This window comes from Nelusetta ayraudi, unplaced genomic scaffold (genome assembly GCF_046127955.1).
Source record: "Nelusetta ayraudi isolate G7.1 ecotype Tasmania unplaced genomic scaffold, CSIRO-AGI_Nayr_v1 ptg000007l, whole genome shotgun sequence".
NCBI lineage: Eukaryota > Metazoa > Chordata > Actinopteri > Tetraodontiformes > Monacanthidae > Nelusetta > Nelusetta ayraudi.
The window spans coordinates 3,734,159-3,752,573 of record NW_027466057.1 but is presented as its reverse complement, the minus strand read 5'-3'; the positions used below and the strand labels follow the sequence as shown (position 1 = coordinate 3,752,573).

General features: G+C 43.3%; 2 protein-coding genes and 4 non-coding genes across 6 annotated transcripts; all 6 read left to right on the top strand.

Annotated features, from left to right (window-relative positions):
- The first annotated feature begins 129 nt into the window (after positions 1–129).
- atp5if1b (ATP synthase inhibitory factor subunit 1b) lies at positions 130–1,272 on the top strand. Its single transcript, XM_076017949.1, has 3 exons — positions 130–289; positions 705–817; positions 997–1,272. The coding sequence occupies exons 1-3, from the start codon at positions 224–226 to the stop codon at positions 1,136–1,138; spliced, it is 321 nt and encodes a 106-aa protein (XP_075874064.1). The 5' UTR covers positions 130–223; the 3' UTR covers positions 1,139–1,272.
- An 884-nt stretch (positions 1,273–2,156) lies between these two features.
- Positions 2,157–4,863, top strand: rpl13a (ribosomal protein L13a). Its single transcript, XM_076017948.1, has 7 exons — positions 2,157–2,244; positions 2,913–2,985; positions 3,246–3,311; positions 3,514–3,615; positions 3,999–4,084; positions 4,277–4,336; positions 4,609–4,863. Exons 1-7 carry the CDS (start codon positions 2,224–2,226, stop codon positions 4,816–4,818), a joined length of 618 nt encoding a protein of 205 aa, XP_075874063.1. The 5' UTR covers positions 2,157–2,223; the 3' UTR covers positions 4,819–4,863.
- LOC142883484 (small nucleolar RNA Z195/SNORD33/SNORD32 family) lies at positions 3,096–3,175 on the top strand. The gene has a single exon (XR_012926056.1). It is a non-coding gene; the product is annotated as a small nucleolar RNA Z195/SNORD33/SNORD32 family (small nucleolar RNA).
- On the top strand, positions 3,356–3,438 carry LOC142883483 (small nucleolar RNA Z195/SNORD33/SNORD32 family). Its single transcript, XR_012926055.1, has one exon. It is a non-coding gene; the product is annotated as a small nucleolar RNA Z195/SNORD33/SNORD32 family (small nucleolar RNA).
- LOC142883485 (small nucleolar RNA SNORD50) lies at positions 3,827–3,900 on the top strand. The gene has a single exon (XR_012926057.1). It is a non-coding gene; the product is annotated as a small nucleolar RNA SNORD50 (small nucleolar RNA).
- On the top strand, positions 4,377–4,452 carry LOC142883486 (small nucleolar RNA SNORD50). Its single transcript, XR_012926058.1, has one exon. It is a non-coding gene; the product is annotated as a small nucleolar RNA SNORD50 (small nucleolar RNA).
- Positions 4,864–18,415: the final 13,552 nt, after the last annotated feature.

Here is an 18,415-nt window from a genome sequence, read left to right as displayed (position 1 = left end):
AAACTAAATCAAAACATTTGTTGCCATATTTTTCAGTGCATAGCGAACATTGCATAACAACCGCATATATAGTTATATATGTGGCTGTTCTGGGTTTCGTGCTGCACTAACTGGAACCCCTGTGACACGTAATGGCGCCGTCCTGTAGCGTATTTTTAAGGACAAGGGCATGTTATTCTGCTTCGGTCACTGTCGCGGCTGCTTTCACGCATTGTAATCAAACATGGCGAGATTCTTGAGGCCTAGTGTCAGGAGTTTTGTCACATCTCAGTTGAGGGCGTCCGACCAGGTAATGACCCCCCGTTTGACATCTTAACCTGTACAAAGTTTTCATTATTGATGACGTTGATTCCACTTGGTAGCTTATATACCGTATTGATTGACCATATCAGCAGTGCTTTTGTGTTTGCGGTTGCATTGTTGTTTCAAAAGTTTCTAGTGTGTTCACCAGTGTCTTTCGTTCGCAAAACATGTGCCATTCACTCCCCCCCGGATTAAATGAAATATAGTCTTTCCTGGAAAATTGTGTCCCACAGACTTTATGGAATCCTTAATATGAGCAACAAATTAGCAAGCTTTAAATTGTGACATTTCAGTTGCATGCCCACCGAAACAGAATTGACTGATTGATTTTTTTTTTTTTTTTCTTGGAATGTGTAGACTAAACGTTTCTCTCTTGTGACCTTTCCTCACACCTCTGTTAGCTGGGTGAGCTGGGTAAAGGTGCAGGTAAAGGTGGTGGTGGAGGAGGGTCTATCAGAGAGGCAGGTGGAGCCATGGGTAAGAAACAGGCCGCAGAGGAGGAGATGTACTTCAAGTACGTATATCACTTTTGACAGCAAAACTATCCCCTTGATATTAACTTCAGAAAACACACAAGAACTGATCTAATTTTGCTTTGTATTCACATGTTATTCTTTTCTTCCTGTTTTTTACTCCTCTTATTTTCTCTCTTGTTTCTCCTTTGTTTTCCCTTGTGTATTTGTTATAAACAAGGCGTAAAGAGCAGGAGCAACTGGCTGCACTGAAGCAGCATCACTGGGAGGAGATTGAGCACCACAAAAAGGAGATTGAACGTATGCAGCGGGAAATTGACCGCCACAAGGGAAAGATCAGGAAGCTGAAGCATGATGACTGAGGAGCAGCTGTCTTTCAAAGAGTTGCTTTTCTGACGGCTAAAGCCTCAGTTTTCTGCGTGCCCTATGTCACCCGGCCAATCATGAATGTGTGGATGAATGTTTCATAAAGTTCATTAAACAGATCATGAAATGATCTGTGTAGCTTTGGCATGTTGTGACATAAGCTGAAAAGCTCTATTTGCTATTGATCAGTGTGTTCTGTGTTGCAGTTATATCCCCAAAGCTGTATAATATAATAATAATAAAGTATCTGTAATGCTTGATGAAACAACATCAACCCCTTTTTCTGTGTGATGAATAAATACATTTGTAAAGTAAATGGAATTGGTAGTGGTTATTTAGTTGTTTTTCCACCAAAACCTATAGGAGGACACATTCAAAAGCAAAGTAATATTAATTAGGTAACAACCTCACATTATCAATACAAAAGGTGAATTATAATTAAAGGACGCATCCAAAGAAACATACAGTAACGACAACCTTTTGTCAACATAACCTTTGTTCAGGAAGTTTTGAACAAATGTTCAAAGAAATAATTAGTAATGTTTATTGAATGTGGGTCTTAATGGGTACATTTTAAGTTTTCATTGTTTTAAACTGGATACGTTATTTTATTTTATTTTTTTCCTCCAAAAACAACGTATATATAATTTTCACGTTTAGGGCAAAAAAAACAACAACAACTAGGGAAATAGGAAACACATAATTGCGGCATGATTCCTGGTCTGGGTCTTTGTGAATGTCCATTTTGTCAAAATGAACTGTGTTGTGTCATCCGTTGTGAATTTCAATGTTAGTGCGACCACAATGTGCATTTTAACATGCACTTTTTTTTTTTTTTTTTAAAGCAAGGGTATAATAGAGTAGGGTAAAAATCATTATTTGTAAATAGCTTTAAATAATTGTAATAAATAGTAATATTAAATGAAAAATTATAGACTGGACGTAAAGCTGTGTCACCTCCGGTACAACGGTGGCGATAAAACACTTTTTAAAACGTGACACAGCCATGAAAATTACGTCACTTCCGTCTGTCCCTGCTTTTTACCACGAGGAACCCCGTGCATCTTTCTTTTCGCACATCATGGCGGACCGGTTCAATAAGGTGGGTAATGGCTGCGGAATAATTATCTGTTAATGCTGTGTTTTAATTGAACTACAGCATCGCATTTTGATGCTATACTGTGGGAGAAACACATAAGACAAGTTGTGATATGTCTGTCTATTTTGGCGTTTCTCTTGATGCCTTTTTTTGGCTCTTGTTTGACGCCGCTAGCTGTAGCTAGCTTAAGCTAAGCGAACATGCCTTCATCATGGCAGCGCCCTCTCTTTAGTCAATGCATTTTGCTTGAATTATTCCCGTTGTTCTGACGTGTTCGCTCACATATTTCGATTAAAGTTAGTCACCGAAAAAAACACTTTTATTATGCCCCTGTTGGAATACAAGTTAAGGCTGCGCTACGTCACGTCAACTGCTAATGTGCTCTAACGTGCTCTGACGTTGATGCTAAGGTGGCCGGGGTCAATTTGCGCCGCATTCACGTGCTGCTATTAAATAATTATCAGGAACTAAGGAGCTTTTAAAATGCCAAATATATAGTACTATTGTTTCACTGCTTCGAACATCAGCAAATCACATATGTCGACCCTGCCATCGGTACTTGGTGTATTCGTCAGATTTTTGAGCTCCCACTATCGTGCTAACGCAGACTTTGCTGTTATCGAAGTGTTGGGTTCAGTATATTTATACGCCATTTTCCCTGAATGTTTTAGGTTCTGCTGCTTGATGGCAGGGGCCATCTACTGGGCCGGCTTTCCGCAATTGTGGCTAAGCAGGTTCTGCTCGGTAAGTGAACCTTTTGAGGTAAATTCAAATGTACTGCAGGGCAGTTGTTCGGTGAAGCCCCATCTCTTTGACAAAAGTTATTGTACTAAATGAAATGGTAAACTAGGCCGTTGGTCTGTGATGATGATTTGTTTTTTGCTTGAGTTTAAACGACGATGAGAAAACTCACATGCACTACCATCTGAGACGGCAGGGTCAGAGGGGCGCTATTCCAGTGAGTTTAAGTTGTGGTGAACAATGTTTTCTCTTTCCTTCTCCAGGACACAAGGTGGTTGTGGTGAGATGCGAGGGTATCAACATCTCTGGAAACTTCTACCGCAACAAACGTACGTGGTTAAATAAGCCAACAAACCTTACACCCATTGCTACGCTTGTCAGTGATGTTAATGTAACTCTATTATTTGAGTTTAACTGACTGTGAGAAAACTTACATGCACTACCATCTGAGACATTGGCACAATAAACTAACTTTGGCTAACTCTCCTTGGTTTACCATTTGATTAATGCGCATCACATGGTTCTCCACAGTGAAGTACCTCTCTTTCCTGCGCAAGAGGATGAACACCAACCCCTCCCGTGGACCGTACCACTTCAGAGCTCCCAGCAAGATCTTCTGGAGGACTGTCAGGGGTGAGACTTTGACCGCTCTGAATTTGCAAAGCAGAACTAATGCTAATTTAATTATAACCTGACCTAATAAATGGGCTGAAAAGATTGTTCTCCTGATAAAGGACCATTTAGAAAATGCAAGAACTATATCAAACTATACGTATACATTTTTTAACTCATTCAAAACTTAGAAAGCACAGTCTCTTCTTGATTGATTGCTTTCTCCCTGACTTGACAGTGATGAACTCTTTATCCCGAAGCTGATCCGTTTGATGAGATAACCTATATGGATCCGATTGCTGAGTCAGTTGGGGCTTTATGCGCTCTTATAAATGAGCATCACATCCAGCTCCATGGGTGACCGTTTGAAATTCGTCACATGACTATTTGTTTCCTCCTGACAGGCATGCTTCCTCACAAAACCAAGAGAGGCCAGGCTGCTCTGGAGAGGCTGAAGGTGTTTGACGGCATCCCCCCACCCTATGACAAGGTGATTGAAGTCAAACATGTGGAACCACACTGTGTGGCCTTAATGGCATCGTCGATGATGTTAACAATTTCCCTTACATGCCTTGTTTGAGTAAAGACTCTGATATCAAAATCAAATCTGAGACATGCCACTGCACAGTATCTTGGATGTGCTGTTTGTTTCTTTTGTCTGACATTGACTTCTCCTCCACAGAGGAAGCGCATGGTTGTTCCAGCTGCTCTGAAGATTGTGCGTCTGAAGCCCACTCGCAAGGTAAGATTTAGGTTCATTTTAATCTACAATAATCTAAGCTTGACAATGATGAGCTCTTTATCCCGAAACTGATCATCGTATTGATGAGACAACTTTTCGGATCCGATTGCTGAGTCAAGTCTGACAGACATTGTGCTTTAAAAGAAAATACCTAGGGCTTTATTGACACATTTACTTGTATCGATTCTTGACTATGGCTGTAAACTGTAATTTGAGGACTCATGATTGTGTTAAAACCTCAAATGTTGAGTGGGATTTTTCTCTTGCTTCAGTTTGCTGTGCTGGGACGTCTGGCGCACGAGGTTGGCTGGAAGTACCAGGCTATCACAGCCACCCTGGAGGAGAAGAGAAAAGAGAAAGCCAAGATCCGCTTTGTCAGGAAAAAGACGGTCAAGAAGCTGACCAAGGTCGCAGAGAAGAACGTCGAGACAAAGATTGCAAAATACACAGACGTTCTGAAACAATATGGAATCCTTGTCTGAGCTGGTCAACTCTGGCTAATAAAGTGAATAAATGTTTATAATAAGTGTTTGCTTCATTCCTCAACTGTATACAGCACTTTGGAAATAAATAAGCCGGTTCAAGATGGTTTGATAAGTGACAAATTAACTACATCTTGTTCAAACTGTTTTCAGTCAGCCCAAGTTTTGCGATTTGGTATTTGAGTGACTTGGTTTTGTTCCTCATAATGTACTGCCCATCATACAGCCGTTTCAAATGCAAATACTGGAAAAATAAAATGGTAAATATTTGTAGTCACCCAAACCCAGTCAGTTTCTGGGCTAGACGCAGTACCATAATATATGTGACTTTTAATTTGCAAAGTCACCATTAGCCTAAAATTAAAATTACCCTCAAATTTTGATCACCATATAATGTAGTTTTGTTGATAAAACCACTCAAATTGTATTAGTCCTTGTTTTAGTGCAGCAGCTGCTGTGTAAATACTTGAAAAGTTTTGAGAATTTGCTTGTTCATTCTCTGCAGCATGATTAATCACTATCTGCTGCTGTAACAAATTTAAAAAAAGAGAATAAAAGGGGATACCACTAATAAACGGCATTTCCCCATTTCCTTATGTGTCTTGAAGGTAACTGTAGAATTTTAAAATGAAAATTGTTTCACAGGATGTGAAATTACTGCACTAAAATCCAAACGTGTCGACCAGAAGAGGGCAGTGTTGGGCTTCGGCGCTTTAGGCGCAAAACTCCGTGTCAAGAAGCAGAACAGTATTCTAGATATTACTGCTGCTGCAGAAACGGACGGACTCAAATATATCAATAGGCTGCCTTTCCTCTTCGTCACCTATGTACTATTAAAATATCTAACTTGAAATACTTCAAATGTATCTGCAGTTTGCCTGCATTAACTGTCATGTGTAAGTCAACTTGACTTGTGACCAATTGCTAATTTTCCTGACTAATTTGACTTAATCCTGCTATATGCCGTGCCCTGCAGATTGTTCTGGATTGCAATAACAGCCAAAAGACTTTTCCGAACAATAAAACGCGCTCCCTCCCTGACTTTCCACTGGCACGTTCGGGCTCCAGTGTGTCTTGATCAACAAGACAGCGGGAGCGGTGATGGGGGGGAGACAACGAGCAGCAAAGGAATGGAATTGACTTCACACCTGCTGCTGAACGCTCTGTTTTGTCCTGGTTTCTCACCCTTCTCTGCTTAAAATAGGTCACATTCTGTCAGTTTATTGCAATTCAAATCGTTTCCCCTGTACAGTCGGTCAGGAGAGCTGGCGAAAGATGACTGACATACTGCTCTGCCAAAGCCTGGGAGAAACCACTGCAGAACATCAGTGATATGGATCAACCTAATCATGTCCCCTGTTGGCCATATATGTGATTTCATGGAGGAAAAAGAAGACCTGCAGGCAGCTGCATACATTTAGCTGCTGAGGTGCTGCTTCCCAACCTACAAGTCAGATTTGTCTGTTTGGTATTTTTTTGTGTGTGTGAACATTATTTCATTCAGATTGTGACATTGTGAACAGCGAATCCAACGATGCAGGGTGGCTAGGAGTGACGTGATGTGAAATGGTTTCAATGCTCGAACAGTTAAGGAGAATATTAAACAATCCGGAGCACAATTACTTACCTGCCTTTAACGTTCTTCATTAAAATTTATCCTCACGACAAAAACTGTAGCCTAGAATTGTCAGACACCCACAATGTAAACCCGATCCAGGCATGCAGACACGGGTGGAATTTTTCACTATCAACTGAGGATTGAGTTGCACTTGTGGCAAGTGTTTATATGCTAAGTTTGAGTCTTTCACCTGAATGGAACACAGCTGCTGCTCCTTTCTGATTATGACCTTTTGCTCCCTGTTTTGTATGTTTAGTCTAAACATGAGCTTTTACTAAAAAAGAAAAAAAGAAAAGAAAAACAAAGAAAAACAAAACCTAACATTCCTAAAACTTGAAATGCATGTTAGTGAAATGAATAAATGAGTTCCCTCTGTCTAAATTCTACAACTCACACACTACACTTTGACTTCCCTGTCAGGCTTTAAAACCCATTCGAAGTGTCTCAGTGTCTGCCCTGTTGATGATTGATCTGCCATCTCATTCAAACACACCAGAGCTGTTGTGTGATGGACTTTCTCATCAAACCCTGGCGGCTCAAAGACCCGCTCCCACGTAAAAAAAAAACATCTTCCCCCGGCATCTTCTGCCTCAAGCCCCGCTGTGTTATTTTAAGGCGATTAGTCACCCATGTATGTGCATAATGTTTGTGTCACGTGGCATCATTGTTGTTTTTTTTCCCCAGTCAATCCAGTTAAACGCTGCTTGTTTATCCGTTGGGAGAGAACGCACGGTGTTTGAGGGGATTTCATAGATTTGGATTACAAGCTGCGACAAGTCATTCATCCCTTCCATTTCACGTTTGGCTGTATTGAGGAGCGAAGCAGGTGCATGGAACCACCGGGCTAATCTCAAGCCAGTCTTTAAGCGGATGTTGTGCTTCAACATTAAAGTGTAAACGCTCTCCAACTGCATCCAAATGACCCGACAGCTCCGTAACGCCAGAGCCTGACTGAGTAAAAATGTGTGTACAAAAAAAAAAAAAGTTTTCAAAAAATAATTGAGCGTTCCGACTGCTATTTCCCTGGCGCAAGAGGATATTTACCACAGCGTGTGTTCAAAACTCAGTGTGAAGGTAATGAGAGCCTTCATGCCCACACAAACTTGTTATTTTTTAAATCTAATTATTGATTTTTCTTTTCCCCCAGCAATGTCTAATTTGTGTTCATTCTGTTGGTATTCGGTCATTATTTAGCTAACAAATAATGAGCAAAAAAGAGAAAGTGTAAGAGCCTTGTGTAATTTATTCCCCCCGTCGACAAAATGTAGGTATTTTTGGTCGTATCTCAAGCCACCTTTGGATTTTTGACAGTTATGGAACCAAAAACATCATTTGAGAGGGATTATTTTAATTGTGTTTGACATTGACATGACAGCAAGAACTTCAAGTGAGAAACAGAGATGTGTGTTGTCATGGACTCAATACAAAATATTAGTTCCATCTTAAAATTTCATATTGGTTAATACCATTTTGAAAAACTGTGCCGCTTAACCAGTGGTTGTCCCTCTGTGAGTGTTTTTTCAAACCCAAGCTACAATTATTTTTGTCTGTTTAAACATTCTGGCTGATATCAAATAACCTTTTGCTTTCAATAGTAAAAAAAAAAAAAAAAAGCAGATAAATAAATCTATATGAGTAGGGTGCTTATCACTTCTATGTAGACAGATAATGGCTCTAAGCACCTTTTCAAATATCCATTTTACAAGATGAATTGACTTTGATGCTGATTATATCCATGTGATGGAGCGGAGCACGACTTATTTATAGTCGCTGACCTGCGAGTGGAATTGAAATGATTTCGAACGACACCGGGACAACTCGATTCGTTCGGTAATGCCAAAGTCATTATCCTTTTAGCGACGAGGGCAGCTGTGAAATTCACAAAAGAGAGATTGATATTGGCCACAGAGGGTCACAAATTGGATTCAGAGATTGAGCCTCAGCAAAGAGGGACAGAGCAGTGGACAAAAACAGAAAAACCCACAAAACCTTTGGTTGTCAGGCCTAATGAAGCACCACTGCAGGCGAACACGCGCACAGAACACTTGGTCACGCCACCTCGTGATGCTAAGTCAAGAGTTGGTGAGGCTGCGGTTCTATTTGCTGTGTCAGTCACAGTGTGTTGTCACACTGTCCCTGAGCAGGGTAAAAAAAACTCTCGGTACATGTAGATGGTTGGCAAAACCCCCCAAAATAAAACGAGTACAATACACATTTGCTGAAGCAGTTAAACTTATGAAACTCTTTTTCCCCTGTTCTCTTTATTTCTTGCACCTCAGATGGAAGACTCAACCGTTTGAGGAGCATGAATAATCTTGCACCCACCATCCTCTGATGTATTGGTTAACCTTCTAGTCGTGGTCCATGGGGACGAAGAAAAAAGTTAGTGTATCTTCAATAGATCAGCCTTAAGGGCAGAAAATGTACATTATATAAAATCAAAGAACTGCAGCCTGTGTATCGAAAGTGTCACAACATTGATTGACCCCTGTGCAGCTTATATGGCTGGTAATCAAATCTGGGATCTGGATCTTCTTTCGTGCCAGCTTCGATGAGAAAGTATTTTTGAAACTGATTTTTTGTCCAGTTAGCCTGAAGAGATACGGGGTGGGCAATGAGGCGGCTCGAGAGGTTAGCTAGGATATTACAGTAGCAGCAAATCTGTCAGTTCATCAATTAGTGCCGCAGCAATCCGTTAGGAGCTAAGCGTCGGCCGCTGGCCGCCTTTTAGCTTCATTCACTCCCATTTCTTTGGTATGGTGGCAGAACTCCTTTCTTTTAATGCAGTTTCATCCCAATCTGAAATCCACGTTTGTGCCAGGCGAGGTAACAAACACAAAATCCATCCATCAACAAAACTCATTCCAGCGGGATTTGGGGCTAGCGATTCCGTAGGTATGGCAGATTCGCTCTGGGACAATGTGATTGGATGTGGTATCATCGATGGCAGCATCAGATGATCTCGGATCAGTCAAGTGTCACCTTGTGATTCTGTCAACGTCAAGTCCCTGGGGATAGATTAACACCGTGGTTAACGGGACACAGTTGCCAACCCTGTTTAGTCCAAACTGGGAAAATCTACTCTGAGAGCATTTCTCTGTCGATCACCAGCGTGTTCTTTGTGATCCCGTATGGCTTTTGGCCTTGCGGCGTATTGAGGCTGCCACAAGGCAGTGACCTAGAGCTCATGCTGGCCCGTCGTACCAAGAGGAGTATCGAAATTCGGCTGCTTGGGTTAGGCTTAGGGCTCTATCACTGGGATCAATTTCGGAGTCTTTTTTACCTGGAAGCGCAGAAACAGGTCTGTATGGTGTCTGCACTCTTGCCTCTTCATTTGAAATTATTAACTTCTGTGAGTCGCTCGCAGCTCTGCCCATTATGCAAGGCGGCTCTTCCATAGGAGGGCGGGGGAGGGGAGGGGGGTGGCGCTAATTTAAACGCGGGATTTCTAAAGCCGATGTGAAGAAGTTATTTTCAACTGCCGGTCTCGCTGGGACAATGGTGCCGTGGCTCCGTATTGATTCCCGGCAAGTCGCTTCTGGGGAGCAGCGACAGCGGAGGCGATGCGCATTGGATTATCGTTAAATGAGCGAACGCAGGTTAATTGGTTTCAGCGCGTCGAGAGTCGCACGGCCAATGTTTGGGCCCCGCATGTGGGAGCGTCGAGTGACCCCCTGTGAGTTTGACCTGCTACCTTTGTGCAGCCAGCTTTAGCTCAGTATTAGCTTGAGCTCTGCAAAGCGTTCGCGCAGGGGCATGGGCATCGATTTCGGCCATTGTACGCCATCAGAAAGGACTCGGCACAAAACCCACGATTGCGGCAGCCATGACGGAGCTCATCCACTGCAATTCTTCCCCTAACGGCTCAATCAGGGCCACCGCCAGGAAACGCTTTAAGTCATTCATTTTTATTCGTACCTCTTCCTGCGCATGAATAATCACTGAGTAATGAGGCGGTACGCCGAGCGAGAGCGGATGCCTTTCACATATTCGACTTTATCGCTGACAGAAGTCGGACGAAGGAAGATGCCAAGTAAGTAAACTTTTCTGCACGTGCAGTACCAGCCGACGGGTCTCTATGTGGGCCACCGTGTATAAGCAGTCCGGAGGGAAAAATAGAAAAACAAGTATGCATCCCAACCATCCTGCTCCACCGACACACAGCGTGCAAGAACACACTGGGGAATAAAACACTGTACATGGAATCGTCTACAGAGGAGTCGAAGTGAGAATCCTCCTGAGTGCGCAAGTGATGCGCTGCTATGAGACCACCTCTGCCAATTTTACACTTCCTTTACGCAGAGGTCGCGATAAGCCGGCTGAGATGCACCTACTTCTTTTATCGCTCCCCCCGCCACCACCCTTCAACAACTCCCCACCATCTGTCTCCTCGTTCGCTGTGCCTGGGCTCACTGGCTAGGATGATGATGATGATGTCTCTGAGCTTACACCAGTCCACGGCATCAGCGCGTGGGGTATTAGGAGAGAGATGTCCTTTTGAAAGGCGGAACTGAGTGGAGCGCAGCCTCATAGAAGCATCTCATTTGCATAACGTTCACAAGTGCGTGATGCGTTTTGGCAGCAGACTGTTGCTCAGTTAATCGCAAACGCTTTGTGCGGGCGTTCGCATTCAATACAGTGTTTTTGAGGCTATTTATTATTCTGTATGGGTTAAATCTGATGCGTGACAAGGGCTGAATGGCTTATCCAGCTATGTACGTCGCCCATATTAACTGGGGTTCCTCATAGTCAAAATAATAATAATTACAAATCAATGTGAGTGTCAGATTTTTTGTCTCTTTCAAGGCTTTTGCATAAACAGTTGTCACTATAGAATGACGACTGCAGGATTGCAAACGCTCAGTGTAGGAGATTTGGCAGCCTCATAAATGTTCAAGTTACCCTTTATTCCAGCGTTTCTCAAAGTGGGTGGCGCGAATCACCGTGCAGGAGGGAGACGGGGCGCCCGGGGGAACTAAGGCCTTGTTCAGACTGCCAGCCAAAATCCGATTTATAGCCCATGCAGATTGAAACTGGATGGCTCTTTTGTAGTCTGAACAGTCACAAACCACATGAAATCCGATTTTTGCAAGACGGATTGAAACCACATTCAGGAGGTAGTTTCAGATCGCATTTGTACAGCTGTACATCTGAACAGCTCCAAACACACCGATCAGTTTTGACTGTCCGTGACGTCACTCTGCGCGACCAGAGAGCGACTTTCGAGAGGGAGACTTTCGGAGCTGTGACGTAATGACAGAAGAAGTTGAAAAAAGCAGTCCCTGGACAGAGGAGGAAACGATTGCCTCGTCAGTCTGTGGGGAGATTGCTCCATTCAAGCGAAGCTCCAAGGCAACGATCAACAAGTAATGCTGTCGCAATTGTCTTACGTCACACACTACACGCGCTGGACGATGCCTTTGCTCCGACGCCGTTGCTACAGCAACCTGTCAGATCGGTCAATCATGTGGCCCAGTCTGAACAGAGCCAGATCCCATTTGGACACTTGCTAAAAACAGTCCTAGAGACATGGGACCACTTGCAGGTTCATCGGGATCCCTCAAGACACAGCCACGTCAAATTTGGGGGCGGGGCGTTAAAATTTTTTCTTCCTCCAAGGTGGGGCGTGACATAGCAAGTTTGAGAACCACTGCTTTACTCCTGAATCTCGATGATAGTGTCACGGACCTACAACATTAAGGAATATTTGTGATAAAAGCTATGCATAAGTGTCTGAATTGTCTTATTTGTATGCAAAGGTTGTTGCTAATGATACTGTTACAGAATCAATATGGGTTAGCCTAAATGTATTGCAACAACTGCCTTCAGCTTTGTTAAATGGCCTGTTGTGTTAGCTTTAGGCGCTATCGCTGATTGCGTTCCCCCAAAATCCTGTTTTGAGTGAGGGCAGCCACTGGAAAATTAATTTTCACCCCGTGTATGTATACACAAAACCTGTTCGGGGGCTTTCATTTGATCAGATGCTGAGGCAAAAGAGGAGGGAAGACAGCCAACTGACTATCAGATAAAGACTGTGTGCAGCGGGTTTTTTTTGCACTTTAACGAGGGAAGAGTTTAACCAATTTCAAGCTGCAGTGAAAGGAAGTTTTATCTCTTAGCTGAAAAAAAGCCTTATTTGGTGGGGGATCTTAGATGATACACACATGCACACGCATGCACGCACACACGCACGCACGCACGCACGCACGCACGCACGCACGCACGCACACACACACACACACACACACACACAGAACACAGAGCACAGAGAGAGGCAGAGGAAGCTGTTTGCATAGCGAAGCCCACACACTGATGAACATCTCAGCGAGGAGCGCAGTGTTGCTGGAGCGCTGCACAGCGGAGCAAGATGCTGTACTCCCACATCCACAATCTGAAGAAAACCAGTGTGCAAGTCCATTTTTCCCAGCGTCCCGCCCTTATTCACTGCAAGTGTGTGGCATCTGCACAGACAGATAGGGCAGAATTACGGTAGCGCTCGCGGGATTATGAATTGATCACGATAAGCGCAGTGACGGCCACTGAGTCGTGCATTCGGTATTGATTTTCTCTCCTGTAACACAGCGCACAAAGTCATTTCCCGTCGTATTTGAGCCTCCTGCTTGACAATCTCTTATGGTTGTACAAGCTAATAAGTGCGTGTCTGTTGCCAGTGAGTGTGCTGCAGCGCGGCCGCAGGCTTTTTCCATGTTCTCGCTGAGGCTCCATTAATCAATTCGCCAGTAAGCGCGAGGCTTGTCGTGCAGAAAGCCTTCAAGAGCCACTCGTACCCTCCTCTCTTTCCTTCCCCGTGCAGCCATTGTCCCCCTTTAGTTGCTTGTTCAAAAAGGAAAAACAAAACAAAAAAACAAACAAACAAACAGTCACCTGGGTGACTGGGACACATAGTGTAATTATTGCACCTGTGCTTGCTGATGCATTTAAAAAGGATTAAATGGAGAATTGTGTCTGGAAACAAAATAATTGCAAGAGTATATGTGCTGACGAATGAAGGACCCTCACTCCTGAGAACCCCCCCCAAAAAAACTCAACCTTCATGAAATGAAAAACTCACTGCAAGACAAATTTGGCTAAAGCACTTTTGCAGTATGTGTTAAACTGAGGCTAACCTTGTTTTTACAGGGAAAGAAAGAAACAGAGAAAAAGTTTCATTTCACGTGGAAAAGATTTTCTGTCCGTTGAGTCAACAGGTGCAAGAGGAAACCTTGACTCTCATTGTTTTCCAGCTGAATGAAACAGAACCTTCTTTATTGTCAATAATAACAAAATAAAAACATCATGTGTCAGTAACACCCTCCAGAGGGGGAAAAAAGCTCTGCTGAGAAAAAGTTTTCAAGGCCTTGTAAGCTGGAAAACTGATGCTGTAATTAGGCGTGGGCATTCTGGAGTTATTTCCAGTTCTCTGACATCTAACTGACTCATCGCTGCCACTTTTGTGCCAAATGTTAAGATGCTTGTATGTATGCATAATTGAGTCTTTCTGCTCACCCAGTTTCGACGTTATTAGATGAAATAAAACATAACAATAAACACCTGTTGGAAACATTCATCACCAATCTTTTCATGAGTTTCATTCTGGTGTTATTGGGATTGATTTTATTTTTCATTTTTTCAGTCATTTATGTATATATTTTTTAATCAACATTATGGTGATTTGTGTCCCATATCTGTTCCCAGTTTTATTTTGTCAGTCTCTTCCTCACTCCAACTGTTACTCGTTAAACACACCTGCTGTGATTAGCTGACCTTTTCCACCCGTGTGTCGTTGGCCCTCCCTTGTGTATTTCAGCTTCTGTGTTTGCTTCATTGTTGCTCTTGCCATTTTGTTTCTTGGACCTTTGTAAGTATTTCTCACAGGTCCTTAATTTTGTTGATCTTCTGGGACTTTTTTGTGGAAGTTCTTCTGGGTTATCTGTTAGACTACGTTACATGACATTAACCAGAACTTGACTTTAGTTCTCGTCGGACACCTGAGATCTTTTTGGAACTTGATTAGAATATCAATGCATTTCTCCCAGTGAAAATACTCACATTTCTTAAAAAAAAATAATGCTGTTGCTGTGATATAATGTGACCCCATGATTGTTTTCTCTCAACAACTCTGCCTTTCTATATTTAATTTCCTTTGCGAGCTCTGAATCCAAATGCGTTCTCCCTCTTGTTTGCCTATATTTACGACACATTGTAACACAAATGCCCTGCATGTATTTTTACCCTTCAGTGAGCCAATATTTATTTTTATCGGTATATACACAGTTAAATGCATGCTGAAGCTCAGAACTCCAAGAGCATTTCACCTGCAGACAGCAGCACCTCACCAACCCCCTCTCATCTTTTATCTTTCTGTCTTTTTTTCTCCAGAGGGACAATATGAAATAATCAGACAACCCTCAATGCTTACCTCCGTCTGAATTTATTCATGATGTTCCCTGGAAATGCCTGGGAATAAATCACTTCTTTCCCACAGACCTGTGGCCCTCGTCCCTGTTCATTTCTCCAGTCCTCCCGCAGAGAGGGAGGAAAGGCAGGGAAGAGAAAACGAGAGAACTCGCTGCCCTCGGAGGTGGAATTAGTTAGCTAGTACAGCATGCTGGCTCCATTGCGGAGCAGCGGCCGCAGATGCCAGCTATTATTTCGATTTTTCATAGCGATGCGGTAGCATTTATCTTAAAAATAGATTAAAACAGTGGAGACACATTTGGAAAAAATGGTGTCGTAAGGCTTCGATGATGAAATGTGTTCATGTCTGTGAGGTTAGCTTAGAACTAATATCCAGCCCTGACCTTTCTCGTGAATACCAAAAGATATACAGTGAACACATTAAGTTACATAACAATAAGCGAGATGAATAAAACAAACAAAAACTGCAGCAACATGGGTTCACAACATTCTAAGAAGCTGCCAAGTTAACTTTTGTCTACTCAACTCAAAAGAGGTGAACTTGAATAGTTCCTTACAAAAACTGAAAAAGCTTTAAATCTTTCCAAAACTTTGCTTGGCAAACTGTTGTTGGGCTTTCAAGTTTTTGCTGACTTCCTGTTTATCCTTGAACAATCACTAAAATAAAAAACTTTTATTAATTCCAAAAAGTTTTCATGGTCGGATCAGCAAACTCATGCAGAACTAATGAATTACTCCCATTTGTACAGTACACTTACAGTAAGCAGAGGGACAGACATAAGGGAGATATATAGCACAGGGTGATAAATAAATAATCGTATATAAATGAAAGAAATAAAAAGAAAGGAAGTTCCCCTCAGTGGGGAGACACGTTAATGCCGCTGGTAACAAGAACTCGTTAGACAGGATGTTGTTTTTTGACGGTAACACTTTTGTCTTTTTGGACTGAACGTTTTCTTTCAGAGCAAGCGGCGGTGATGATCCAGCGACAGATTTGGCTGTCACCGCGGCTGTTTCCTAAAACAACTGCAGATAAAAGCAAGGCAGGCGAGGGGAGATGGAACCACGCTGGATAAAGAGAAGGATATTATCGCACTTTGATGAGCAAGTCCACTGTGTCCTCCACAGTAGGTCTGGCCATTTGCACCGCGCCTTTGTTCTCACTGCACAGTTGGCACCCTGGCACAGATATATAGCTCAGGAACGGTACAGGAATCACAAATTATGACAAAAACAATATTGAAAGACAACGTTTTAGGGTGATACTTACCAAAAATGTCGTTAAAGTGATCTTGTTGCACACAAACTTTCTGCGTTGTTGTGCATGGTAGCCACCTAGCTGATTATATTTGAGCCACGCCTTCACTCGGCCTTGACTTTGAAGGTGGCAATGCTGTCCGGGTAAAACGTCCCTCTAGTTTCCCCCACGTGCTCCCTGCTCTCACCGCTGACCACAGCGTCATCTGCAAACATCATCTTCGCCGTCCACAGAGATTCCTGTCTAACCTCATCTGTCAGCCTGTCCGTAGCCCATCACTCTCAAAAGTTTAATGGATGCCTCTTGCTCTGGCATGTGCTTGACATGGGCTGACAGATCCTTCACGCTGCTGGATGAGGATGAACTCTTTCCCAATTTTTCTTCCGGGTGCGTTGGACGTGGCCTTGGTAAGGGTTCTGCCCAGTGCATAATACACGCATGTCCTGTCCGTTGAAGTTGTTCACTTGGAGCTTATTTAAAATGGGGAAATTAGTTCCCAACCACTTTAACTTAATTCCCATTGCAATTAAATCTTTCTCATGAGGGTACTGAGGGGAACACTTCACGGCGAAACCCTTTTAGTGTCTCCATGAGGGGAGGCGTAGGGTTCAGAGGTCTTGGGTTGCCTCCGTCTAAAGTGCTCTCCCCTAGAGTGTTACATACCTCGGGTAGCCAATTATGCAGAATCGAAAAATGTTCCACAATTGATCCATTTAGCTGCTGGGTAGGGTTGCGGGGTGACAGGAACTTTATTCGATGGTTAAAAAAAAAGAGGAATAGCAATTTAGCTTCACTGTTACGGGAGCGGCGGATAATAAGAAGTGTCAGTGCGTGACTTGTTACTAGTTTAACACTTTAAAGCGCCAGTGTCTTTGCGGTTGTCTCCTGTGAGCCCACTCTCGTTTCCCTGTCGCAAGACCCCTCTTTAAACCACGGCCACTGTGTGGGAGGAATCTGCTGAGGTCTAATGACATCAAACACACAGAGGTTTGAAATCCAGAGACACTCAAGCGGGAAAGGATGGGGCCCATTTGAGAACGAGGGATGGGCGGATGCTAGAAACGACTTGCGTTTTATTGCATGCGATGGGCACAACACATTTGCATGATTACAGGGCAACACGGATATCCATAAACATCCCGCTGTGCGTGTTTCTGGGCGTGGGGACGGCAAGGGGAGCGAAGGAGCCTCGAAGTGCAGTTTATGCCCTTCATCCGTCCGTCTTTCCTCAGGCTTTATGTCATCATGTCAGAGGATCTCCCTCTGAGAGCCCGCTACCCGGCTCTAAACAAGCACAAAGGCAGGAGCCGTGCGCCAGCATTGACGCTCCCTGCGGCAGGCCAGCAGCGCCTCAGGTCAGAAAAAGACAGCCTTGGAAAAAAAAAAGAGAAAGAAAAAAGTGGGGAAGAAGCACAAGGGGGCGAGTGCACTGAGTCATCGAATATTAAATCTGGGGCTCCCCGACACACAAGTCGGCAGTGATTGCTCCCGTGAACAGCTGGTTGAGGAATCACTGAGAGGGAAGTGTGAGAGGATCAGCTGTTGAGGTGGGGGCACTTTGTTCCCATCAGCACAGCTCTACCTGCTGTTCAGCTGCTGACTTTTCCAAGTACACTCAGTGGCCACTTTATTAGGAACACCTTGCTCGCACCAACAAAGTGGCTCTTGAACCTGGCTCAAGTTTGGATGCGTACAGACATTCTATTCTCCAGATCCTGGGGAGTTCCTGGAGTTATTCTATTGTCTGGTTTCAATGTTGTTGCATTACATGTTGGTCTTTGCAAATCCAATGAGCTGTTTGGGTTAATTGTCCCTTACCTGCATCCTAAAATTTGCCATTTTAATAGTAAGGTTTGCCCATGTGGCCTTACTGCTCCTGTGAAAGCAGGCAAAACACCGAGTCAAAAGCCTGCTGTTGAATATGGATGAAAGTCTTGTTAAATGGAGGACCAGTAAAATTAAGAGGCACCCCTATCAAGCTCTTCACTTTTCCAGTATTTGTTGCTGTGCAAGGCAACACTAGAAAATCACACTCAGAGATGGGAACCTTTGGGAGTTCAGTGGTGCCAGTAAACAACTCGACGTGAAAAAACAAGTATGTATAAATCAAATGTGGAGCAGCTGTAGCCTAGGTGTGAATGACTGTCATTCTCTCTGCGGTCAAGTGTGAGTGAATTTTGCAAAGAGCAGAATTGTACATCCACTGGAGCTTTGGTTTCAGTCCACAGGTCAGGACTGTTTCTCACTAAATCCACATGAAATATCGATGTTTTCTTCTCCTTTTCTTGAGTTTGTTCTTAAAA

Coding starts and splice junctions, on each gene's coding strand:
- rpl13a (XM_076017948.1), top strand. CDS start 2,224: ATGGCGGACCGGTTCAATAAG. Junction 2,986..3,245: donor GGCTAAGCAGGTTCTGCTCG/GTAAGTGAACCT, acceptor TTCCTTCTCCAG/GACACAAGGTGGTTGTGGTG. Junction 4,085..4,276: donor TCCCCCCACCCTATGACAAG/GTGATTGAAGTC, acceptor TCTCCTCCACAG/AGGAAGCGCATGGTTGTTCC.
- atp5if1b (XM_076017949.1), top strand. CDS start 224: ATGGCGAGATTCTTGAGGCCTAGTGTCAGGAGTTTTGTCACATCTCAG. Junction 290..704: donor AGTTGAGGGCGTCCGACCAG/GTAATGACCCCC, acceptor CACCTCTGTTAG/CTGGGTGAGCTGGGTAAAGG. Junction 818..996: donor GAGGAGGAGATGTACTTCAA/GTACGTATATCA, acceptor GTTATAAACAAG/GCGTAAAGAGCAGGAGCAAC.